This window comes from Rhinopithecus bieti, unplaced genomic scaffold, assembly GCF_001698545.2.
Source record: "Rhinopithecus bieti isolate Rb0 unplaced genomic scaffold, ASM169854v2 scaffold_13577, whole genome shotgun sequence".
Classification (NCBI taxonomy): domain Eukaryota; kingdom Metazoa; phylum Chordata; class Mammalia; order Primates; family Cercopithecidae; genus Rhinopithecus; species Rhinopithecus bieti.
Window position 1 is genome coordinate 814,262 of NW_016807867.1, and position 26,526 is coordinate 840,787.

Genomic DNA, 26,526 nt, shown 5'->3' on the forward strand with positions numbered 1-26,526 from the left:
AAATAAAAGAGGTTTAATAGGCTCGCAGTTCTGCAGGCTGTACAGGAAGCGTGGTGCCAGTGAAGGGGAGCTGATGTCTCACTCAGCAAGAGTTGGAGCAAAAGAGAGAGTGGGGAGGAGGTGCCACAAGCAGATCTCAGGAGAGCTCACTCACTACTGGGAGGACAGCACTCAGGGAATGGCTCTAAACCATTCATGAGAAATTTGCCTTCATGATCCAGTCACCTCCAACCAGGCCCCACCTCCAGTATTGGGGATTACAAATCAGCATGAGATTTGGAGGGGATAACATCCAAACTACATCCTCAGGAAATAACAGATACTCCTGAAGCTGATGAAACAAGATAAGTATGTGAGTTATGCCGTGACCATCAGGGCTAAAACCAAAAATTGGTAACAATGGTTTCTTCTGGGTCATTCCACTGAGGATTGTTGGGGAAGAAGGAGAGATTTTTTTTCATTTGCTATTTTCCCATACTATTGAAATTCTTTAATATGCATGCATTTCTTTCATAATTACAATATAGTGTGATTTTATTTTGTAATTTTGACTCAGAGCCTGATAACTAGTTGGTCTGGGGAGCCATTGAGCTAGACAGTTTCTGGAAATGTCTTGGAGTTTAAAACTCCTGTGACGCCAGCAGAGTCACAGGCAAGGGCGAAGTGCCTACTGGTAGTTCCATGGGTTTTCATGTAAAAACAGGTCTTTAGGTTTTATTTTATTTTATTTTGCTTCAGCGTTTGCTTAAATTATCTTCCAAGACAGCTACACGCAATTAAAAGAACAACGTTGTGAGATTGTTTAATGAGTTTTTAAAAATGCAATTTTGACTGGGCGCAGTGGCTCATGCCTGTAATCCCAGCACTTTGGGAGGCTGAGGTGGGAGGATCACCTGAGATCGGGAGTTGGAGACCAGCCTGACCAACATGGTGAAACCTCATCTCTACTAAAAATACAAAATTAGCCAGGCGTGGTGGCGCCCGCCTGTAATCCCAGTTACTCAGGAGGCTGTGGCAGGAGAATCCCTTGAACCGGGGAGGCGGAGGTTGCAGTGAGCCGAGATGGTGCCATTGCACTCCAGCCTGGGCAACAAGAGCGAAACTCCATCTCAAAAACAACAACAACAACAACAAAAACAATACACACACAAAAGCAAGTTTTTATTTCCAATAAAAGTGATTTTAACTTATTTAATTTTATTTACAAATTATTCCCAGGTCTAGCTTTGACTTTAAAAAGTGAATTTTAAAGGTTAAACATGTGAATTATTCTAATTTATATTACGAACTTTAATTGTCCTCTGAAAATCAAATCAAGAGCAGGGAACAGCATGCCGGTAATGAAAAGAAACCAAAACAGAGGTACAGCTTTGCATCCTTTCTTCAATTTAATGTTTAAAGATGTAACTGCCCAATGGGTTCACCTTGCCGCTACCTAAACAGAACCGATTTATCAAGACAGGGGAATTGCAATGGAGAAAGAGTAATTTCACACAGAGCTGGCTGTGAGGGAGACAGGAGTTTTATTATTACTTAAATCAGTCTCCTCAAGCATTTGGGGATCAGTTTTTAAAGATAATTTGGTGCTGGACATGGTCGCTCACGCCTGTAATCCCAGCACTTTGGGAGGCTGAGGCAGTGGGTGGCTGAGGCAGACGGATCACCTGAGGTCAGGAGTTCAAGACCAGCCTGGCCAACATGGGCTCTATTAAACATACAAAAAATTAGCCGGGCGTGGTGGCACGTGCCTGTAATCCCAGCTACTTGGGAGACTGAGGCTGGAGAATCCCTTGAACCCGGGAGGCAGAGGTTGCAGTGAGCCGAGATTGTGCCACCGCACTCCGGCCTGGGCAAAAGAGTGAGATGCCATCTCAAACAAACAAACAAACAAACAAACATAATTATTTGGCAGGTAGGGGCTCAGGAAGTGGAGAGTGCGGATTGGAGATGGAATCCTAGGGGGGTCAAAATGAGGTTTTCTTGCTGTTTTCTACTCCTAGATGGGATGGCAGAACTGATTGGGCCAGATTACTGGTCCAGATGGTGTCAGCTGATCCATTCAGTGTAGGGTCTACAAAATATCTCACGCACCGATCTGAGGTGTTACAATAGTGATGCTATCCCCAGAAGCAATTTGGGGAGGTTCAGACTCTTGGAGCCAGAGGCTGCATGACCCCTAAACCATAATTTCTAATCTTGTAGCTAACTTGTCTGCAAAGCAGACTGGCCCCAGGCAAGAAGGGAGTCTTTTTGCGAAAGGGCTATTATTAATTTTGTTTCAGAGTCAAACTATGAACTGAATTCTTTCCCAAATGCCCAGGAATGAACAAGGGCCGCTTAAAGGTTAGAAGCAAGATGCAGTCGGTTAGGTCTGATCTCTTTCACTGTCATAATTTCCTCAGCTATAACTTTTGCAAAGGCAGTTTCAAAGACACAGCAGAAACATCCGTTACACAAACAACAGAAATGAGGAAGAAAGTATCTGACTCAGTAGCAAAGGAAATCCACAGAAGAATGTTCTGAGACAGGAAGCAATGATCAGGCCAGGTAGGGATATGATAGAAAGAAAATTCTCATTTAATTCAAATTCTGGTCAGTCCTTTTGGTGATTTCCATACTGATACTAGGCACTTTAATATGTGAGTTCTGGTGACATACGGAACCTCAAAGTAGAAATGTCTGTTGTCCATTTTTAAAAGACTATTTGCAGAGTTTTGATGTTTATCAATGAAAAGGTTTTTTTTTTTTTTTAAATTTATGAAGAATAGGGAATCCTATATGGGCATGGGGCAAATAATCGAACTGTTTTAATGCAGAAGAAATTTGCAACAGAAAGAGATAGCTCATGGAGGCATAAAGACTTTATTCAAGCCTGGCTCTTAGGACAAAAACATCTGCCGGAGTCAACTGCACCGAATTCTCTGGGGAGGACGAGATGCCCGGTGTCACAAAAAGACCATGGTCTTTTCTAAGTGTGAAGCATGCACACACAGGCACACACAGGCACACACACACACACACACTGGATGGCTGCTCTGTCCTTGGCAAACATTCCTGTGGTGTCATGTTTGAAATACGCACTTCTGTGGAGTAGCTTTGGGTTTTCTTAGAAGTCTCTTTCTCTAAATTTCTACCTAAGCTGATGGCCTGTCCCTGCTTGGGCATGAAGGCTATGAGTGGGGATAGGCCAAGACTGACTCCTGTTCACCGTGAAGTAGAGGAAGGCAGTGATAGCCAGACAGGGACGTGTGTTTTAGGGAAGTCCTCTGTGTTTTCAGTTCTGTTTTTGTTTTGTTTTTACGATGGGAGAAATGAGCGAATATAAAGTCTGCTTCTAGGAGCAGGATTTGAGGAGAGGTTGCCTATATGAGAGAAACACGGCATGGTCAACACTGTAGGCTTTTTTGAGAAGGTGAAAGATGGAATTCATTTTTTAAAAGATTTTACTTTTTTTTTTTTTTTGAGACAGAGTCTTGCTCTGTTGCCCAGGTTGGAGCGTGGTGGTGCGATCTCTGCTCATTGCAACTTCTGCCTCCTGTTTATATAAACAGGCCAAGCCCTGTATTTATTTATTTATTTTTTATTTAATTTTGAGATGGAGTTTTGCTCTTGTTCCTCTTGTTGGCCAGGCTGGAGTGCAATGGCATGATCCTGGCTCACTGCAACCTCCACCTCCCGGGTTCAAGCGATTCTCCTGCCTCAGCCTCTTGAGTAGCTGGGATTACAGGTACTTGCCACCACTCCTGGCTACTTTTTCTGTATTTTTAGTAGAGACGGGGTTTCACTATGTTGGCCAGGCTGGTTTCGAACACTTGACCTCAGGTGATCCACATGCCTCGGCTTCCCAAAGCGCTAGGATTACAGGTGTGAGCCACTGCACCAGGCCGAAAGATGGAATTCAAAGAAGTGCTGGTAAGTCACTGTGGTATTTGCAAAAATATAAAAATAAAGAGGGTTTGGGCTAGGCACGGTGGCTCACGCCTGTAATCCCAGCACTTTGGGAGGCCGAGGCGGGCGGATCACTTGAGGTCGGGAGTTCGAGACCAACCTGACCAACATGGAGAAACCCCGTCTCTACTGAAAATACAAAATTAGCTGGGCGTGGTGGTGCATGCCTGTAATCCCAGCTACTCGGGAGGCTGAGGCAGGAGAATCACTTGAACCCGGGATGTGGAGGTTGCAGTGAGCCAAGATCGTGCCATTGCACTCCAGCCTGAGCAACAAGAGGAACAAGAGCAAAACTCCATCTCAAAAGTAAATAAATAAATAATAAATAAATAAATAAACAGGGTTTGGCCTTGGGCAAGATGGACCGTTTTCTAGAGGGGCAGCTATGGTGGGCTGCGCAACTGGTATGAAACCCAGTTTCCATCTGAAGGCCTCGATGTTCATGGAAATAGGGGTTAGACAGTCTGAAGAGTGTGGAGAAGGCCTGAAAATGTCCTTGCAGAGAACAGGAGAGACAATGACGGGGATAGCCAGGCAGGGCTGAAGACCCATTTGAATTTCCAGCAGTGCCCTCTGTCTTGTTGTGTGGCCCCTCCAGTAGTAGGTACTGGGAAAGCAGGTGGCTGAGTTCATCCAGGGCGGAGGCTCTGCCAGATAAGTGTGACAAGAACAGCACAGCAAGGATGTTAAAGGCAATGGCAAAAACTGGCAAAAAAAATGGCAAAAAACTGGAATGCAGAGAAATGAAACCAAAGCTGATGAAGAGGGAAGGGAAGAGAGGAGAGGGCGGATAGACTGGGGTAGAGAGGACAGAACAACGACAGGGCATCCTGATGATGTTGAGGAAAAGTCACAGGAAACAGCTAAACAAGCCAGCTGCACGGATGGCACAGTGTGGCTGGAGAGCAGGGTTCTGGAGTTATCGGGTTTTCTATGTGTGGCATGGGCCTGGGTGGGTGACGCTGAGTGGAGGAGTCTTACATTTCCAGTCTTGTCACTTCTCTGGTGAGTTTCAGACCAATATGTCCATCTGCCTAGATGTCATTTCTCCTTGGATTCACATGCTCCAAACCGAACTCTTGGACTCAGACATCAAAACCACTCAAAAATGGCTCTCTGAGAAATAGAACTACCATATGATCCAGTAATCCAACTTTTGGGTATAGACCCAAAAGAATTAAAAACAGAATATTGAACATATATTTGCATAGCTTTATTTACAACAGCCAAAGGTGGAAACAACTCACATGCCCATCAACAGATGAATGGATAAACAAAATGTGCTATATACATAAAATGGAATATTATTCAGCCTTAATGAAGGAAGGAAATCCTGACACGTGCTACCTGGATGAACCTTGAGGATATTTTGCTAAGCAAAAGAAGCCAGACACTAATGGACAAATACTATAAAATCCACTTATATGAGATACTTAGATTAGTCAAATTTAGGGACAGAAATCAGATTTGCAAGATAAAAAATTTCTGGAAATGTATTTCACAATAATGTCAATATGCCTGATACTACTGAACACCTCAGAAAGGATTAACATGGGGCCGGACGCGGTGGCTCGTGCCTGTGATCTCATCACTTTGGGAGGCCAAGGTGCGCAGATCACCTGAGGTTAGGAGTTGGAGACTGGCCTGGCCAACATGGTGAAACCTGGTCTATGTTAAAAACACACACAAAAAAATTAGCTGGGCATGGTGGCAGGTGCCTGTAATCCCAGCTACTTGGGAGGCTGAGGCAGGAGAATTGCTTGAACCTGGGAGGTGGAAGTTGCGGTGAACCGAGTCAGGGCCATTGGACTCCAGCCTGGGCAACAAGAACGAAACTCTATCTCAAAATAATAATAATTAAAAAAAAAAAAAAAGGGTTAACATGGGGGCTGAGCACTGTCAGTGGGAGAATCACTTGAGGCCAGTAGTTTGAGACCAGCCTGGGCAACAGAGAACTCCGTCTCTACAAAACACAATAATAAAAAAACGAGCCAAGTGTGGTGGCATGCACCTGCGGTCCCAGCTACTTGGAAGGCTGAGATGGGAGATTGACGTTGCAGTGAGCTGTGATCGCACCACTGCACTCCAGCCTGGGCAGAGAGAGACTCTGCCTCTGAAACAAAAAAAAGAGGGGCTAACATGGTAAATGTCATGTTTCTTATCAAGGAAAAAGGCTTGCTGAGCCACAATCTAAATTAGGTTTCCCTGTTACTAGGAAGCAGTAAGGATGTGCTATCCTAAAATATGTCCAAAAATTGGTATATTATTTTGAGCTAAAAACACTGGAGAAATTGCAGTTTCAGAAAGGGCTAGATGGCCTGTCATTTCCTACAGGGAACAAGCAGTAAAGATTCCTCTGGGAGTGGTACCCTCTCTGTACCCGGGCCAGAAAATAGCCCTTATCACCAGAGACTGGGAGTTGGGGCTGCAATGGACCTGAATAAACGAACTTCCCAAGTAGTACTTATCTTTCACTAGTTTTACACCCCCCCAAAATTTTTCCTAGTGACTCCCTTAGAAATGTACCGCCCCTAACCAGATGCCTTTTGTGCTTTATTCTCAAATGCATCATTCTTTGTCTAAAAAGTATAAAAGCATCTTGCTTTGGCCACTTCTTCAGACCTCACTCTCCTTTGAAGGTCCCCATGAAAAACTTAAAAAGTGTGTATGCTTTTCTTTTGTTTATCTGTCTCTTGTCAATTCGGTTTCTGGCTCCAGCGGAAGAGCCCGCAGAAGCGCTGAGGCGGTTGGAGACGGTCTCTGGCGCCCCTGCACCTGCTCAGTGAGCCTTCAGCCCCTTCTCCCTGACGAAGCTCCCAGAGGCTGGAACTCAGGCGCAGGAGGCGCTTGGGAAATCCTCCCGAAAGCAAGGAGGAGCCTTTCGTAGACCGGGAACGGTCCCACGCCGGGGGACAGGCCGGGGCAGGGCGACCGAGCCGCGCGCAGGAACCCACAGTGGGGTAGGGTTGGCGGCCCCGCCGCCCTCGGTTCGCGGGGAACCGCGCGGGCTTCCGGGTCATGCCGCCGCGTTCCTCCTGCTCTCGGGGAGAAGGGAGGAGCCTCCAGCACCGGGGTGGGGCGTGGTTACGGCCGGTGGGCCCCACCGCAGCCAGACGCTGCCCGCTTAAGCGCAGAGGACCGCGGGTCACGTGGTGGGCGGGGTGGGGGCGTGGCACCAGGAAGCGGCGTCCGCGCCGGGCCCAGAGCAGCAGCCGCAGCAGCAGCCGCAGCCACAGTCACAGTCCGGGCCGGGCTTGACCGCCAGCCCCGCTCCACGCTGGCTGCCGCCCTCGGGGTCCCCACCGCGGTCGCGGCGCCCGCCATGGGCGAGGAGGACTACTACCTGGAGCTGTGCGAGCGGCCGGTGCAGTTCGAGAAGGCGAACCCTGTCAACTGCGTCTTCTTCGATGAGGCCAACAAGCAGGTCTGCCGGCCCGCGCCTTCCTCCCCCGCCTTCCTCCCCCGCGCGGCCCTGCCGGAGTCGTGGGCGCACCAAGGCTGGTCCCGCGCGACCAGGCCCGAGCGTCCCCTCCTGTCCGGTCCTGTCCCGTCCCAGCGCGGGAGGCGGCGCACGCTCCTTCCCTGTTGGGTGGGCTCAGCCGCGGCCAGGTGTCCTCGCAGGTGACCCCGGGGCTGGACCCCCGAACCTGCTGCGCGGACGCCGTGGCCTCGTGGCTGGTATCTCAACTGTTGGCGCGCCCATCTTTTCTAGGCTTCTTTTGTTGTCTTTGTCATTAGTTACACTCGCAGTCAAGGTTTTAGACGTCGAGATTTTCATTTTCCTTGGAATTTTGTAAAGGGGGAAGAGACTACTTCAAGCGCATCAGCGGCGCCGATGCGCGAACCGGCCTTAGAACTTGGAGCCTGGGGACCCGACCCGGTGTGGCACAGTGGGCCACACTTGGAGTGGCATCCTTTTCGCTCTCAGCTCTTGGTTTTTAAAATTCACATGAGCAGCCAAACATCTGTACCTTGATATGTGTTACTTTAGTTGAACCCAGGGTGGTGTATAACAGAGATAATCGCTTGCGGGTCGGCTTTTGAGTTTAGATCCGTTCAGAGTTCAGGCTATTAACTTTGCTGCTTTTGCCTCTCAGGTTTTTGCTGTTCGATCTGGTGGAGCTACTGGTGTGGTAGTTAAAGGCCCAGATGATAGGAATCCCATCTCATTTAGGTAATGGCATAGACACTTTAAGATCATTTTATCATGTAAACAGAATGGTGTTTTTCTAATTCAAAAGGTTTTTTTATAATTTTGTCATTTGGCCCGCCCTAAGAGACCTGAAGTGTGTGTGCGTACATGGAAGCCCTGTCTGTAGGGAGGGTCTTAGTGGCACTTACTAGCACCTCTTGTCAGAGTGGAATATCTGGAGCATTTCATTTGGGAGCCAAATACTTCAAAAGTGGGGCACCCACTTTCTGGCACTGGAAATTAACAAGTCAGCGTGATGATGTGCCCATTTCTGGTTTGTTGACCGAGGAGGGCCTTCATTTCTTTAGCCCAGGTCGTTCCAGAGTGGCAGGTGAAGGAGATTCATTGTTTCTCATGTAATAATATAAGAAAATCATGACTGCCACTTAAGGTGACTGCATGGTCACAGTTTGCACTGTTGAACAGGTGTAATGATCAATAGCAGCCCCTTTCACTTTCAGAAGTGGCTCGATTTGGATGATAAGCTATCTGGCCACGTTAATACTGGTGCTTACAGAAGGTGAAAGTTTAATGTAGGCCCTCAGTTCAGTAGTGACTTAATTTTACTGTTGGCCTGTGTTAATGAGAAACGGTCTTTTGTTTTGAGAGCGGGAGCCTCCCTCTGTGCCCAGCTGGAGTGCATTGGTGCGATCTTGGCTGACTGCAACCTCCGCCTCCCAGGTTCAGGCGATTCTCCTGCTTCAGCCTCCCAAGTAGCTGGGATTACAGGCGCCTGCCACTACGCCTGGCTAATTTTTTTGTATTTTTAGTAGAGATGGGGTTTCACCACGTTGGCCAGGCTGGTTTCAAACTCCTGACCTCAGGCGATCCACCTTGGCCTCCCACAGTGCTAGGATTACAGGCATGAGCTACTGCACCCGGCCTAAGCAAAGTTTTTTAAAGTATGGATGGGGTTTTAAAGTGTGGATGGGGTTCGAGCATGGTGTTTTGGGGGAACTCCGGGTCTGTGTAACTGAAGGTTACACAGGGTGTGTCTACAGGTAAGGGAAATGGTGGTGGTGTGGCCACTGGCAGGGGTCAGCTTGAAACTTAGATATTCTCCTATGGAATTAGAGCTTTATCTTATTGACACGTCAGGTGGGGTGTGGCATGATCGTGTCAGTGTTTGGAAAGATCGTGCTGTTCACAGCACGAGGCTGGCTTAGTTGGGAGCCTGTCAGAGTTAGGGATGCCGTGGAGAGTAGCAGTCAGCCGAGCCAGGTGTGGTGACGAGCAGTGCTCTGGCAATGTAGAGTGGCACTGCATAGGCAGTCAAGGGATACTTAGGAAGATGGGTCTCTGGTAAGACTCAGGGGGTTGGTTGGGTGTGGAAAACAAGAGTGAGCCCATGATAATCTAGACTGGGGACTCTGAGAAGTTTGTGGGGAGGAAGGTACTGAATTTAACCTAAAAAGAGTTTTTAGACTGGGCGCGGTGGCTCACATCTGTAATGCCAGCACTTTGGGAGGCCGAGGTGGGTGGATCACTTGAGATCAGGAGTTCGAGACCAGCCTGGCCAACATGGTGACACTCCATCTCTACTAAAAATACAAAAATTAGCCGGGTGTGGTGGTGCAAACCTGAAATCCCGGCTACTCAGGACGCTGAGGCAGGAGAATCACGTTAACCTGAGAGGCAGAGGTTGCAGTGAGCCGAGATCGCGCCACTGCATTGTAGCCTGGGTGACAGAGCAAGACTCCATCGCAAAAAAAAAAAAAAAAGATATTTTAAAAGCAGCTTTATTGAGGCATAGTTGGCACACAATAAACTGTACACATTTAATATTATACAATATGTGAGTTTTGACATGTATATACCCATGAAACCATCACCACAGTCAAGGCAATGAACATATTCAGACCCCGAAAAGTTTCCTTGAGCCCCTCTGTAATCCATCCCTTGAGTTTGCTTTTTTAAAATGAATTTTTAATTTAAAAAAGTATGTATTTGAATAGAGGCAGGTCTTGAACTCCTGTGATCCTCCATCCTCTCACAGTGCTGGGATTACAGGTGTAGGCCACTGTGCCCAGCTGAGTTCACTTTTTAACTTCTGTCTGAGGCGGTCGTGAGACACTGTGGTGGAGCCATCTGGTGCATCGCAGGTTTGCATAATGAATGCGCTGTGAGATGCACAAGTAGATAGTTCTTTCCAGAAGCTTTGCTGTGAGAGAGAAACAGCAGTCATGGAGAAGGCTCCTGTGCGGGTCTATAGTTATTTATGTTGCGAACAATTCTCAGGTGATATGTGCGTGTGATCTCAATTCTTCAATCACTTGTTTTCCCAGCAAGTTGTTTCCAGTTAGATTTGGTAGTTTGAAAAGAGGTCCTCCCGATGGCTTCGGAAACATAACTTTAATTTTAGACTAGAGTTTGCTGCCTCCTGAATATAGGTTGTGTCTTTTGCCTTTTCAATAAATGATAGTAGCTAGAATTCGATTATTTAACTACTAACACATTCTTTCTTCTTAAAGAATGGATGACAAAGGAGAAGTGAAGTGCATTAAGTTTTCCTTAGAAAATAAGATATTGGCTGTTCAGAGGACGTCAAAGACTGTGGTAAGACTTATCTTTAAAATATAGCATTAAAGGGCATTAGAAATGCATTTGGAAGAGAAGGAATTGCAAATTTTCAGTGTTAAAAGAAACTTATTATCTTACTATTGTGAAAGGTATAGTTATGTTGTATTGTATTAGAGCCTTCAAAACAAAAAAGACATTTGAGTGGGTTAAAAAAAATGACCTTAGTTTGATTTTAAATTAAATTAAAAAAATTTTTTTGAGCCAGTCTTCCTTTGTTGCCCAGGCTGGAGTGCAGTGATGTGATTTCGGCTCACTGCAGCCTCGATCTCTCAGGCTCAAGTGATTCTCCCACCTCAGCCTCCCTTAAAAATTGTTAAAAAGTAATTTGTAACTTTGTGTGTCTTTTGTATTGCTTGATAGCTAGCAGCATAGACTGTGTGAGGCATCATTTTTGGCTACTTTATGAATTAGCCTTCTCATCTCTCATTTCTGAGTGCTAGATCTGATAGGAGCAGATATTCCAAGTCGAAACAGCCTGCAAGCACTTTAGCCCTTGTAAATGTTCACCATTGCCGTTTGTAGAGTAGAGGGAAGGCTGTTCCAAACAGGCAGGATCCTCTCGTGGTTTCTTCCATCAGTTTTAAGTGTTAAAGTCTTGGGGAAGCCTCTTAGTAAGTGCAGCAACACATTTCTCTGACATCAGCTGCTTGAGGAATGAATTTTGAAAGGAGTTACTAAACTGTAACTGAATATTTGTATTAACTTAAAAAAAATTGAATCGTAAGCCTGCTGCTGTTGAGACAGATGATCCGAATTGGTCTTTTTATCTTTCCTGTGTTTGGGTTGTCTTCAGTTATTTTCTGGTCACTTTTAAGTTAATATTTATCTTTTCTTGTAGTATGCCAACGTAGGCATACTACTACCCATTTAGCAGTATGCTGCCTAATCCAAATGTGTGTGTGTGTTTTTCCTTTCAGGATTTTTGTAATTTTATCCCTGATAATTCCCAGCTGGAATACACACAGGAGTGCAAGGTATGACCCCAGGCCCTTTCTCAGCTGCTGGCATCAGTGGTGTTGAGCTGGGTTATGTTGTGGAGAGCGGGGCATCAGGGTCACAGGGAGCACAGACTTGAAGTCAGACCGTCCCACATGTTGATTCCAAAACTGGAGTCGGGCAGGGTGTTTGCTTTGTGACGTTGAACAGTTTTCTAAGCTTGAAAACTTGTTCCTTTGGAGCGGGGAGGGTTCAATGGATGACGTGTGGTGAACACCCAGTGGTGCTAGCCCTTGGGGGCTGTCATCTGTCCTGCCCTTTTTCTCCTCACTGGGCCGACAGCACATCTGGGTCTGGGCCCTGCGATCCCTCACAGCCACATGGAGTGGAGGTTTCTGGTGAGGAGTTTCTTTTTCTCTTTCCTGAAGTTTCCTTTCCTCCATTTGTTGTCTTTGTCTCGTCCTTACTTTCTTTGTTGCTTCCCCCAGGTGTTGATTCTGATCCACATTAATGAGATTTGCTGGGTGTCGTAAACTAGGCTAGAGGGAGCTGAGCTAAAAGTGGCAGTGTGGCACCCTGGGCGCTGACAGAGGCTGCTAGTGGTTGGGGTAGGGCTTTCTGCATCTTTGTGGCTGTTTTGCTCAGTGGAGTTCAGGGTGGACTATTCAATGAGGAGAGGTGCATCCCCACCACTGTCCCCCTGCCCTGTGGTGGCCCCGTGTAAGGAGGCCCTCAGCCCAGCCCTGCTCAGCCCTGTCTGCCCTCAAGCGAGTAGGGTGTGTGTCTCAGGGTCCTCAACCCATTTTGGTCAACACTCGCTAAAGACCCTTAGGCCTTTGTACATTTGTAATAACAGTTTTTGTAATGTGGGTGACTGAGAATGTCGGCAGTACGGTGATTCCCGCAGGGAGAAGCTGTGTCTGTGAGCTCTGGTTGGTTACCTTTCTACAAAACATAGACTTCCCCCGTTCTGTTCAGTAGAAGGAATTAGGATTCAGGTTCTTGAATGAAGAGTTATGGGCAAAAATCAGGGAACATAGTATTTAAAATAAAAATTGTTTTGTTAATTAGTAAACATTCCGGGGAACTTTCATTAAAGAATAACAAACTGCAGAGATTGTTAAGCTTTTGAAAAGAGTTATATATATTGTTTCTTATTAATTATAAATATTTTTTAAAAATTTTTCTTAGACTAAGAATGCCAACATTCTAGGATTCTGCTGGACTAGTTCTACTGAAATTGTCTTCATAACAGATCAAGGAATCGAATTTTACCAGGTATTATGTTTATCATTTATGTTTGTTGGTAAAAGTTCAGTGATAGCATTCTGACAGCCTTTTGAATTCAGTACTGAAGAGAATTTTTTTTTTTTTTAAACATTTTTTAGAGATGGAATCTTGCTCTGTTGCCCAGGCTGCAGTGCAGTGGCGACATTGTGGCTCACTGTAATCTCAAACTCCTGGGCTCAAGCAATCCTCCTGCCTCAGCCTCCTGAGTAGGTAGGACTACAGGCATGTACCATCATGCCTGGCTAATTTTTATTTTATTTTATTTTATTTTATTTATTTTTTTGAGATGGAGTTTTGCTCTAACTGCCCAGGCTGGAGTGTGATGGCATGATCTCAGCTCACCACAACCTCCACCTCCCAGGTTCAAGTGATTCTCCTGCCTCAGCCTCATGAGTAGCTGGGATTACAGGCATGCATCACCATGCCTGGCTAATTTTGTATTTTTAGTAGAGATGGGGTTTCACCATGTTGAGGCTGGTCTCAAACTCCTGACCTCAGGTGATCCGCCCGCCTCGGCTTCCCAAAGTGCTGGGATTACAGGTGTGAGCCATCGCGCCCAGCCCTGGCTAATTTTTAAAGTTTTTTATAGAGACGGAAGTCTCGCTATGTCGCCCAGGCTGGTGTTAAGCTCCTAACCTCGACTCCTGCCTTGGCCTCCCAAAGTGCCAGGATTACAGGAATGAGCTGCAGCACTCAGCTTTAGTCTCTTGCTGGGGATTTTATTCTTTTTTTTTTTTTCCTAATTGCAAGTAATACCTTTAAAAAAAAAAAGCGGGGTGGGGGGGTTTGGTGTCCCATGCCTGTAATTCTAGCTCTTTGGAAGGCCAAGGTGGGCAGATGGCTTGAGTCCAGGAGTTTGAGACCAGCCAGGCCAACATGATGAAATCCCATCTCTATAAAAAATACAAATTGTTAATCAGGTGTGGTGGGGTGCGCCTGTAGTCCCAGCTACTTGGGAGGCTGAAGTGGGAGGACTGCTTGAGCCCAGGAGGCGGGAGGTTGCAGTGAGCCAAGATCACACCACTGTGCTCCAGCCTGGATGATAGTGAGACCCGATCTCAAAAAAACAAACAAAAAAACTTCATTAAAAAGTGGGCAAAGGCCAGGCCCAGTGGCTCACACTTGTAATCCCAGCACTTTGAGAGGCCGAGGCGTGCAGATCACCTGAGGTCAGGAGTTCAAGACCAGCATGGCCAACATGACGAAACCCCATCTCTATTAAAAATACAAAAATTAGCCCGGTGTGGTGGCAGGTACCTGTAATCCCAGCTGCTAGGGAGGCTGAGGCTGGAGAATTGCTTGAACCTGGGAGGCGGAGGTTGCAGTGAGCTGAGATGGTGCACTGCACTCCAGCCTGGGCAACAGAGCAAGACTCTATCTCAAAAAAAAGTGGGCAAAGGACATGAGCAGACACTTTTTAAAAGAAGACATACACGCGACCAACAAACATAAAAAAGCTCAACATCACTGATCATTAGAGAAATGCAAATCAAAACCACAATGAGATACTATCTCACACTAGTCAGCATAGATATTATAAAAAAGTCAAAGAATAACAGATGTTGGCAAGGTTGTGGAGAAAAGGGAACCCTTATGCACTGTTGCTGGGAGTGTAAATTAGTTGAACCTTTGTGGAAAACAGTATGGCGATTCCTCAAAGAACTAAAAGCAGAACTGCCGTTGGGCCTAGCAGCCCCATTACTGGGTGTATATGCAGAGGAATGTAAATTATTCTACCGTAAAGGCACATGCACATGAATGTTCACTGAAGCACTGTTCACAATAGCAAACACATGGAATCAACCTAAATGCCCATCAGTGACAGATTGGATAAAGAAAATGTGGTACATATATACCATGGAATACTATGCAGCCATAAAAATGAACAAGATCATGTCTTTTGTGGGAACATGGGTGGAGATGGAGGCCATCATCCTTAGCAAATTAACACAGGAACAGAAAACCAAATACCACATGTTCTCACTTCTAAGTGGGAGCTAAATGATAAGTTACGAATGCAAAGAAAGAAACAGCAAACACGGGGATCTACTTGAGCAGGGGAGGGTGGGAGGAGGGAGAGGAACAGAAAAGATAACTATTGGGGACTGGACTTAATACCTCGGTAATGAAATAATCTGTACCACATACCCTCGTGACATGAATTTACCTGTGTAACAAACCTTCACATCTATCCCCGAACCTAAAAGTTAAAACAACATTCAAACATTGCAAGATACATAATATGGAAAGCAAATGTTCCCTATAATCCCAATAAATAATTATTATGAACAGTTTGGTGCATGTTCCTCCATTTTTAAAAATAAATACATACAAACTTCTTTTTAACCAAAAGGGGAATGTTATATATAAACTTGCAGCTAGCTTTTTTTTTTTTTTTCCCCAAAGTGTATCTTGGACATCATTCTATATTTTATTCTGACTGGGTAGTATTCCACTGTATGGATGGACTGCAGCTTAACCATTTTTTTGTTATTGGACATTGGCTGGTTTTCCATTTTTTTGTGATTACAAATAACCCTTCAGTAACATTCTTGTACACACTTCTTTATGTTAGAGGGAGAGTTGCAGTATAGGTATGAACATCTGAAAAGCTGAACCGGTATCACCAAATCTCTTTTAGACATGTGCGTTTTCACTAGCAATATAGGAACTTCTGCTTTTCATACCTTTAGGAGAACTGGATATTATCAGTCCATAGACATTTGTCAACCTGAGAGGCAGAAAGACTTTTCTTTTTTCTTTTTTTTTTGAGACAGTCTCACTGTCGCCCAGGCTGGAATGCAGTGGCACTATCTCGGCTCCTCCACCCCTTGGGTTCAAGCAAGTCTCCTGTCTCAGCCTCCCAAGTAGCTGGGTCTACAGGTGCCCACCACCACGCCTGGCTAATTTTTGTATTTTTAGTAGGGGTGGGGTTTCACCACGTTGGCCAGGCTGTTATTGAACCCCTGGCCTTAAATAATCCACCTATCTTGGCCCCCTAAAGTGCTGAGATTATAGGCATGAGCCACCACACCTGGCTGAAAGACAATTTGCATTTTACATTACTAGGGAAGTAAGCATCTTTTCATTTGTATATTGTCCATTTGTATTTTACTAACTGCCTCTTAAAGTTTTTTTATTTTGTGATAATTATTTTGAGACAGGATCTCTGTCACCCAGGCTGGAGTACAGTGGCACAATCACGGCTCACTGCAGCCTTGACCTCCTAGCCTCACGTAGTCCTCCCACCTCAGCTTCCTGAGTAGCTGGAACTACAGGTGTGTGCCAGCACGCCCAACTAATTCTTTTCCTTTTTTTTTTTTTTTTTTGTAGAGATGAGGCCTTGCCATGTTGCCTAGACTGGTCTTGAACTCCTAGGCTCAAGCCTTTCTCCTGCCTTGGCATCCCAAGTGCTGGGATTTATGGGCACGAGCCACAGTTGTGGCCAAAAATTTTTTTTTTTAGTGTGGTAAAAAACATATTTATCATCTTAACTGTTTTTAAGTGTTCAGTTCAGTAGTGTTAAGTATATTCATTCACATTGTTTGTTATGAAATAGCTCCAGAACATTTTTCATCTTGTGAAACCAAAACTGTATCCAGTAAATAACTCCCCTTATCCCTTCCTTGCAGCCCCAACAATCTCTATTTTACTTTCTGTTTCTATGAATTTGACTCCTTTTTTTTTTGAGATGGAGTCTCACTCTGTCGCCCAGGCTGGAGTGCAGTGGCGTGATCTCAGCTCACTGCAACCTCTGGCTCCTGGGTTCAGGCGATTCTCCCATCTGAGCCTCCCGAATAGCTGGGATTACGGGTGTGTGCCACCACGCTTGGCTAATTTTTGTATTTTTGGTAGAGATGGGATTTCACCCTCTTGGCCAAGCTGGTCTTGAACTCCTGACTTCAGGTGATCCTCTCACCTCAGCCTTCCAAAGTGCTGGGATTACAGGCATGAGCCATTGTGTCCGGCCGAATTTGATTACCTTTTATGCTTCATATATGTGAAATTATACAGTATTTGTCCCTTTGTGACTGGCTTATTTCATCTACCATAATGTCCTAAAGGTTCCCCCATGCTATAGCACGTGATAGGGTTTCCTTTTTAAGACTGATACTATTGCATTGAGTGTATACACCACATTTTGCTTATCCGTTCATCTGTTGAGGGACATTTGGGTTGCGTCCACCTCTTGGCCATTGTGAATAATGCTGCTGTCAGTACAGGTATGCAGATACCTCTTCAAGATCCTGTTTTCAGTTCTTTTAGATTTATACCCAGAGTGAGATTGCTGGAGCAGATGGTAGTTCTGTTTCTTAATGTTTTAGGGAACTTGTATACTGTTTTCCGTAGCAGTTACACCATTTTGCAATCCCTCCAAGTGTACAGGGGTCCCAATTTCTCCGTATTCTCACCAACGCTTGCTGTTTTTTTTTTTGATAAGAGCCATCTTTTTTTTTTTTTTTTTTTGGGGGGGGACGGAGATCTCGCTCTATCGCCCAGGCTGGAGTGCAGTGGCATGATGTCAGCTCACTGCAAACTCCGCCTCCCGGGTTCATGCCATTCTCCTGGCTCAATTTTTTGTATTTTTGGTGGAGACGGGGTTTCACCGTGTTAGCCAGGATGGTCTCGATCTCCCGACCTTGTGATCCGCCTGCCTCGGCCTCCCAAAGTGTTGGGATTACAGGCGTGAGCCACCGCGCCCGGCCGATAAGAGCCATCTTAATTGTGGTTTTGATATGTGCTCTTTGTTGATTAGTGATGTTGAGCACTTGTGTGTGTGTTGGCCACTTTGTGTACCATCTTTGGAGAGATGACTAATTCGGGTCATTGTGCCTATTTTAAAAATCAAATTATTGTTATTTGTTGAATTGTAGTTCTTTATATATTCTGATATTAACACCCTCTTAGAGATACAATTTGCAAGTATTTTCTCCGAATCTGGAGGTTGCCTTTCCACTCTGGATCGTGTCCTTTGATGTACCTGCCTGTTTCTTTTCATCTGTTCCAGCTTCCTGACCTATTGGGCATGCTTCTGAGATCTCTAAGTGGAACTAATTCAGAGGGTGTTAAGAGTTCTTTCAGGTTTTGATTTTATTGACCTAATGAAAGCAATATAATTTAGAATGTATGGATAGAGAAAATACACCTGTGCGTTAATGCCATGGTACTTTGCTGTAAGGCCATCATCGAAATCTTAGTAATGACTGGCTGGGCGCGGTGGCTCATGCCTGTAATCCTAGCACTTTGGGAGGCCAAGGTGGGCGATCACCTGAGGTCAGGAGTTCGAGACCAGCCTGGCCACCATGGTGAAGCCCCGTCTCTATTTTTTTTTTTTTTTTTTTGAGACGGAGTCTCGCTCTGTCGCCCAGGCTGGAGTGCAGTGGCCGGATCTCAGCTCACTGCAAGCTCCGCCTCCCGGGTTCACGCCATTCTCCTGCCTCAGCCTCCCGAGTAGCTGGGACTACAGGCGCCCGCCACCTTGCCCGGCTAGTTTTTTGTATTTTTTAGTAGAGACGGGGTTTCGCCGTATTAGCCAGGATGGTCTCGATCTCCTGACCTCGTGATCCGCCCGTCTCGGCGTCCCAAAGTGCTGGGATTACAGGCTTGAGCCACCGTGCCCGGCCAGCCCCGTCTCTATTAAACCCCATTTCTACTAAGCGTTGTCTCTACTGTCTCAAAATAAAAATACAAAAATTAGCTGGGTGTGGTGGCGGGCGCCTGTAATCCCAGCTACTTGGGAGGCTGAGGCAGGAGAATCCCTTGAACGTGGGAGGCGGAGGTTGCAGTGAGCCAAGACTTTGCCATTGCACTCCAGCCTGGGCAACAAGAACTAAACTCCATCCCCCCCACCCTCAAAATTGTAATGACCAATAGGAGAACTTGAAACAAACTTGAGACAAATTCCATACACACAGAAATAGAACTTTGTACATGTGATTGCATGGGAAGGGTGGCTTGCTTTATGGAGGAGTGCCCTATGGCAATCATTTAAAGTCTTTCTGTTCTCTGCAGTGGGAAAGTATACCTTAAGGTTACCTAGATGGCTTCAGATCTTTAAGAAAAAAGTTAAAAAGAAAGAAGACTCTAGCACATCCTAGTTATTATAGTTATTAAGAAGCTTCTGGCTCCTCCCTGTGACTTGCACAGCAGTTCTTCAGTGCAGTGTACCATGAGCATTTATGTCTTGGGGGCTCTATACAGTGTTCCGTAATAGCAGAATATTTACGGTACATTTAAAATGTGCCTGGATTATAAAGTATCGCATTTGTATGCAGTCTTATGAACACATCTGCTAGAAGAAGGGAGCTCCTCCCAGGCCCAGTGTAGACTGGAGTCGAGATGGAGGCCAAGTAGAAGGCAGATCTGCCATGGCCTGGGAGGTGGCTGAGTTAATACATGGGGCCCTGGAGGTGTCAGTTTCTTTTGGTCATTTCCTGGATGAGGAGAATTTTGTTGCAAATTGCTCTTAGGTGTATCCATGTGCTCCACCTGCCCAAGCATATAAAGCACCAAGCACAGGGCTGGTTAAGTAGTAGCTGTAATAAGCACAGGTAAGAATGTTCATTTCACTTAGTGGGTTTCTTCTGCTTTTTATTCTCAGAGTGCACTGTAAGAATCTTCTGACAGTTTGCTGTTATTGATTTATTTATTGAGACTGAGTCTCGCTCTGTCATTCACGCTGGAGTGTGATGGTGCAATCTTGACTCACTGCAACCTCCGCCTCCCAGGTTCATTCAAGCAATTCTTGTGCCTCCGCCTCCCGAGTAGCTGGGATTACAGGCATGTGCCACCACATCCAGCTGATTTTTGTATTTTTAGTAGAGACGGGGGTTTCACCATTTTGTCCAGGCTGGTCTCGAACTCCTGACCTCAGGTGATCTGCCCACCTCGGCCTCCCAAAGTGCTGGGATTAGTTTGCTGTTTTTTAAATGAAGATCCTGTTTCTTAAACTCTGCTTCAGGTATTACCAGAGAAACGGAGCCTGAAACTCTTGAAGAGCCACAATCTCAATGTGAATTGGTACATGTACTGCCCCGAGAGTGCTGTGATCTTGCTGTCTACCACGGTCCTGGAGAATGTCCTGCAGCCTTTTCACTTTAGGGTGAGAGGAAGCCCCCCCTGAAAACACAACATTTCCCCAGTTATCCCCTGTTGCTGTAGCATCCTAATGTGTCAGGCATGTTAGGGACAGGTTCCTCCAGCCGTAATGTCACCACTCTGACCACTAGAGGGCACTCTGTGTACCCGTCAGCTCCTGGAGCCGTTCATTCTATGCTGAGCAGACAGGCCGTGAGGGGACACGGGGGACGGTGGAAAGGATCCAAAGGCTATGTTTATCCTTGTTGGTTTTACACAGGGAATGGTGAAACATCAAAAGGGTTTAATAAGTTTTTCCTAAAACTTTTTCCCCCTAAACAGGCTGGCACTATGTCAAAGCTGCCCAAGTTTGAGATTGAATTACCAGCTGCACCTAAGTCAACTAAACCCAGCCTTTCCGAAAGAGACATCGCAATGGCTACCGTGTATGTCTGTGTCAGAGAGAACTCCGTCCTGCGATTGCTTTCAGTAATCTAAATAATAGAAGGAGTGTGGTACAAGCACCACATGATGCCCTGACCCCTAGAACACATGAGGAGGACTCCCCTTGTCTTGGGTATTCAGTGTCTAGATCCTCTGAACACAGAAAACCTGCCGTGTTTTGGCATTCCTTTTGATTTTTATCAGCTTTGTGATGCTAAGGAATTCCTTTACCTTTCTAGCCTGATAAGACAAGAACTTTGAACTAATTTATTTCTTAGTGTTTTTGTTTTATAATTTCTTCTTTTTTTTTCAAGATAGAATCTTGTTCTGTCACCTAGGCTGGAGTGCAGTGGTGCAGTGTCGGCTCGCTGCAGCCTCCGCCTCCCAGGCTCAAGTGATTCTTCTGCTTCAGCCTCCCAAGTAGCTGGGATTACAAGTATGTGTCACCTCGCCTGGCTAATCTCTCTATTTTTGGTAGAGACAGGGTTTTCGCCATGTTGGCCGGGCTGGTCTTGAACTCCTGACCTCAAGTGATCCACCTGCCTTGGCCTCCCAAAGTGCTGGGATTACAGGTGTGAGCCACTGTGCCTGGCCAGGTTTTTTTTTTTTTTTTTTAAAGCTAAGTTAATAATCGTTCTAAATAAGAAAATAGATTAAGATTTTTATGTAACAAACATGGAACTCAATTACTTATATATGGAGGTATATTTCCTTTTTCTGTTTTTTTTTTTTTTTTTTTTTTTAAGATGGAGTCTTGCTCTGTTGCCAGGCTGGAGTGCACTGGTACGATCTCGGCTCACTGCAACCTCTGCCTCCCAGGTTCAAGCAGTTCTCCTGCCTCAGCCTCCCGAGTAGCTGGGATTACAGCCACGTGCCACCATGCCCAACTAATTTTTGTATTTTTAGTAGAGACAGGGTTTCACCATGTTGGCCAGGATGGTCTCAGTCTCTTGACCTGGTGATCTGCCTGCCTCGGCCTCCCAAAGTGTTGGGATTACAGGCGTGAGCCACCGTGCCCGGCAGTACGAAGGTATATTTTCATTTGAAAAAGTGGATATCTCAGTTTTTAAATAATTTGTAATGAAAATTTTAAACACACAATAGAGATTAATAAAAAAGAACCCCAAACTTTCAAACTTTTTGGTAGTTAGTATAATGTTCTTTTCTTTATTTCTTCTTCCTTTTTTGTTTTTTTTTTTTTGTTTTTTTTGGTACTCTTCTGTGGCTTTCCTGTTTATTTTTAAATTTTTTTTGGAGAGTCTCGCTCTGTTGCCCAGGCTGGAGTGCAGTGTTACGATCTCGGCTCACTGCAACCTCCGCCTCCTAGGTTCAAGGGATTGTCCTGCCCCGGTCTCCTGAGTAGCTGGGACTACAGGTGCATGCCACCACATCTGGATAATTTTTATATTTTCTGAAGAGAAGGAGTTTCACCATGTTGCCCAGGCTGGCCTTGAACTCCTGGGCTCAGGTGATCCTCCCGCCTTGGCCTCCCAAAGTGCTGGGTTTACAGGCATGAGCCACCGTGCCCAACCAGCATTCCTATTTGGACAATAGATAAAGCGAGAGCAGTCCTGGCTGAAGTGGAGGTGGGGACCTGTTCTCTCCCACTTTGGTCTCCTTGTCCCTGGGCAGGCCCAGCACAGAGTTTACCACTGGACTAGAGTATGCATTCAGGAACTGTTCACAGCAACACTTATTAGATGGCACTTAAATAGAAGAGGCTGAGCATGGTGGCTTACGCCTGTAATACCAGTGACTGGGTGACTGGGGAGGCCAAGGCAGGAGGAGCGCCTTGAGGCCAGGAGTTCAAGACCAGCCTGGGCAACATAGTGAGACCCTGTTTCTACAAAAATATTTAAAAATTAGCCAGGCACGGTGGCATGTGCATGTAGTCCTAGCTACTGGGGAGGCTGAGGTGAGGGAAGATCACCGAAGCCTAGGAGTTGGAGGTTGCAGTGAGCTGTGGTTGCACGTGACAGAGGGAGACCCTGTCTCTGAAAAATGAAAAAAAAAAAAAGTGATTATATTCTTGTTATTAAGGAATATGCATTCATTATACACAACTTGGAAAACAGAGAAGAAAATGAACTTAGCATATCACTCAAGTGTAACTATTAACGTGTTTCTTTCTAATCATTTTAGACTCTATGCTTAGGTTTGGGGTTTTCTTTTAAAAGATTATGATCAAGCTGTATTTAGTGTGTGTTCTCTTTTCCACTTAACTTTATAATAGGCTTTGAGTAACTGCATGTTTCTTTGTAAACATTTTTGTTGGCAGCAGAATATCCATTAAATGAATATCTCATAATTAACGGTGATGCCATTTAGAACAAAGGAATTTTGAATGGCCAGATGTGATTTATGACTCTTTGTTCCCTAATTAGATACGGGCAGCTGTATGTTCTGTTCTTGAGGCACCATTCTCGGACCTCCAACAGCACAGGAGCGGAGGTGGTCCTCTATCATCTGCCACGGTAGACCTCATGCTTTGTTTCCCCTCTCTCTGTGATTTTAAAATGTGAGCTGCAGCTTGTTGATCTATTTTTTGCTTTCTATCCTACAGAGAAGGTGCCTGTAAAAAGATGCACATATTGAAGTTAAATAGGACGGGAAAGTTTGCCCTGAACGTGGTGGACAACCTGGTAGTCGTGCATCATCAGGATACAGAGGTACAAGCTGTCTACGTTTCTACCAAAGTTAAGGTTGCTTAAAAGCCTTGTGAAAATTGGCGGCTGGGTGCAGTGGATCACGCCTGTAATCCCAGCACTTTGGGAGGTCAAGGCAGACAGACTGGTTGAGCCCAGGAGCTTGAGACCAGCCTGGGCAACATGGCAAAACCCCACCTATATAAAAAATAAAAAAATTAGCCGGGTGTGGTAGTGCACGCCTATAGTCCCAGCTACTTGTGGGGCTAAGGCTGGAGGATAGCTTGAGCCCGGGAGGTCGGGGCTTCAGTGAGTTGAGATTGTGCCACTGCACCCAGCCTGGGTGATGGAGCAAGATCCTGTCTCTGGGGGGGAAAAAAAAAAAAAAGAAAATTGGCAAAATGTCTGAGTAAGATTAGAAAGTGCATTTTTATTTTTTATGCTAAGAGTTTTCATCTTCCAGATGGAAATGGGTTAAGTAGTTTAGAAAACAGTGATTGTGTCAGTTGATTAAAGATAATTGAAAACTGTTTCAGAAAGTAACACTTGAGATTTGACCTTGGAAGGAGGTGGGAATCTGCTCCATTCCATGAGTACATGAACTCTCTATTGCAATTGTGAGCATGGATGATAGTGCTAGGGGATAATGGTTTTGAGGCCGTGTGGACCAGGACAACTAGAATGGGTCCTGTGGGCTGGGCCTCTGGTATAAAGAAGCCACTTCCCTCCTCTACCCTCGCAGAGGGTGGTGACGCTAACTCTCTGACACGTGAAGATGTTTCCAGTGTAAATGACAGAGATCTGCTTAGGTCACTTTGAGCTTGTCAAAGGAAGCATGTCATAAATGCAGGAAATACTTGTGAGAGGAGATAAAAATATTAAAAGAGAGTTGTAATGTTAATGACAAATTCCTCCTCAAGAACTAGCCTGTAGGGAAGAGATGCAAACACAGGCTTTTAAACTGATTTAAACAGCAAGATGGGATGGAATGAAAGGGACTGGGAAACTGTGATTCATTTTGGCCTCAGTCTTGTTTTCTCCCCCCGTAGACGTCGGTAATATTTGATATCAAGTTACGGGGAGAGTTTGATGGCTCCGTTACCTTCCACCACCCAGTGCTTCCTGCGCGATCGATCCAGCCCTATCAGATCCCCATTGCAGGTAACGGGTTCTGTAGAGGAGTCTGTGCTGCCATTTTACCACGTGGCTGTGTTCTCACCATGATCTTTGGGACTCACATTAAAAGTGGAGTGAGGAGTAAACAGATTCCCAGATCTGTCTGATTTTGCCAGGGGCCATTTGGTCCAGTTTTGTTGTTTTAAGAGGGAGTCTCACTCAGTTGCCCAGGCTGGTATGTAGTGGCGTGATCTTGGCTCCCTACAACCTCCACCCGCTGGGTTCAAGTGATTATCCTGCCTCAGCCTCCCAAGTAGCTGGGATTACAGGTGTGCACCACCGTGCCCAGCTAATTTTTATATTTTTTTAAATTTATTTTTTTGACAGAGCCTCAATCTATTGCCCAGGCTGGAGTGCAGTGGCATGATCTTGGCTCACTGCAACCTCCGCCTCTTAGAAGATCAAGGTTGTGAGGTATTCGAGCAATCGAACCAAGTATTCAGTTGCTTAAATACTTGTGAGAGGAGATAAGGTTCAAGTGATTCTCCTGCCTCAGCCTCCTAAGTAGCTGGGATTATAGGCATGTGCCACCATGCCCAGCTAATTTTTTTGTATTTTTAGTAGAGATGGGGTTTCACCATGTTGGCCAGGCTGGTCTTGAACTTCTGGTCTCAAGTGATCTGCCCGCCTTGGCCTCTCAAAGTGCTGGGATTACAGGCATGAGCCACCACGCCCGGCCCCAATTTTTTTATTTTTGATAGAGATGGAGTTTCACCATGTTCTAGACTAGTCTTGAACTCCTGACCTCAGATGATCTGCCTGCCTCAGTCTCCCAAAGTGCTAGGATTACAAGTGTGAGCCACCGTGACCAGCCTGTTGTAGTTTTTTAAAAAATGCAACTACTACTGTTATGTTGTGAAATATGTTGTGAAAAAAGCATTTTCTAAGCTAGATGAATCTCCCTTGGGAGGAAATAATTTATCTTACCTGAGCTGTAGAATGGATAGTTTCGATTACTCATTGATGGTGAAAGATGTTTTAATACTGAGTACGTCCATAACGTTTTCTGTTTGCCTGAGCTCTGTAACGCTGAAATTAACTTTGGCTGTATGCTTGTTACTTTAACCTGGGATCACTTTTCTCTTCCTCACATTCCGTGTGACAGTGATGATGAATATTGGATTCTTTGGGACTGACAGTCACAGTAAGTGCTTTGGCTGTGACTCTTAGGCTTACCCAAATCAGTCCTCCTTCTGCCTGGAGAGGTGGGGTTGGGAAATCAGAAGAGTGGAGGCCAGGAATTCAGGAAAAGGGAAAGTCATTTATTTGCTTCATTTTGCCTTTTCCCAGTGTAATTGATTTTAACATAGAACTGAAAGAATACTCAACACTCTCTCTCTTTTTTTTTTCCTTAAATAGAACTTTATTTTCTCACAGTTCTGGTGGCTAGAAGTTCAAGATTAAGATGTCTGCAGGTTTGCTTTCTTCTGGGGCCTCCCTGCTTGCAGGCCTCCTTGCAGATGGCCGCCTTCTCACTGTGTTCACACAGGGTCTGTCTCTTCTGTGCCTGTCCCTCCTAGCAGTCTCTCCCGGCTCTCTTTTGAAGGAGATTGGAGTGCAGAGTTGGCTAGTCTGAGGTTTCAGTGTACAAGACGTAGTCAGATGGCTCACACTTGGAACCCTGGTACTAATATTTTATTCTTTGTCAGATAGCATTGGGCGGTTGACCCAGCCTGCAGTCAGGATTTCCTTGTACCTTTCACCCAGGAGATTCAGAGTCGGGCTCTGGCTGAAAGTTTAGCAAGAGCAGCATCGTCAGCCCGACTGCCCTGTCTTGCTGGATTAGCCAAAAGCTTAGTTACTTTCTGGCACAGTTGGAGGAAGGAGCTGGTTCTTAACAGACATTTGATTAGGTCTTTTGGTCTCCTGTGTTCTCTCGAGCTTCTTCCTTTTCCTTTGTAAATAATGTTAGCATTGAAAGAATAGATTTTGCCAAGTGATTGTCTTGTGTCTGCTGCCCACTTGGCATGAACGTAACTGCTGGTGAATTGGGGGAAAAAAACTCAACATTTAGAACAAGCCTGTCCAACCCACGGCCTGTGGGCCACATGCAGCCCAGGACAGCTTTGAATGCAGCCCAACACAAATTCTTAAACTTTCTTAAAACATTATGAAGTTTTTTAATGATTTTCTTTTAAGTTCATCAGCTATATTATGTTAGTGTATTTTATGTGTGGCCCAAGACCATTCTTCTTCTTCCTAATGTGGCCCAGGGAAGCCAAAACATTGGACACCCCT

At 45.4% G+C, this 26,526-nt stretch overlaps 1 protein-coding gene across 4 annotated transcripts in view; it reads left to right on the forward strand.

Annotated features, from left to right (window-relative positions):
* The first annotated feature begins 7,114 nt into the window (after positions 1–7,114).
* RMC1 (regulator of MON1-CCZ1) overlaps positions 7,115–26,526 on the forward strand; it is a 32,872-nt gene continuing 13,460 nt past the window's right edge. For 3 of the 4 annotated variants that reach the window (XM_017884002.1, XM_017884001.1, XM_017884000.1), the window contains exons 1-10: positions 7,115–7,372; positions 8,046–8,122; positions 10,612–10,696; positions 11,638–11,694; positions 12,848–12,934; positions 19,908–20,048; positions 20,366–20,469; positions 22,852–22,941; positions 23,031–23,136; positions 24,162–24,273. In XM_017884002.1, coding sequence (XP_017739491.1) covers positions 7,271–7,372; positions 8,046–8,122; positions 10,612–10,696; positions 11,638–11,694; positions 12,848–12,934; positions 19,908–20,048; positions 20,366–20,469; positions 22,852–22,941; positions 23,031–23,136; positions 24,162–24,273 — 961 coding nt within the window. In that variant the 5' untranslated portion in view covers positions 7,115–7,270. The remainder of the gene's footprint in view (positions 7,373–8,045; positions 8,123–10,611; positions 10,697–11,637; positions 11,695–12,847; positions 12,935–19,907; positions 20,049–20,365; positions 20,470–22,851; positions 22,942–23,030; positions 23,137–24,161; positions 24,274–26,526) is intronic. The other variant, XM_017884003.1, reaches the window with a different exon arrangement.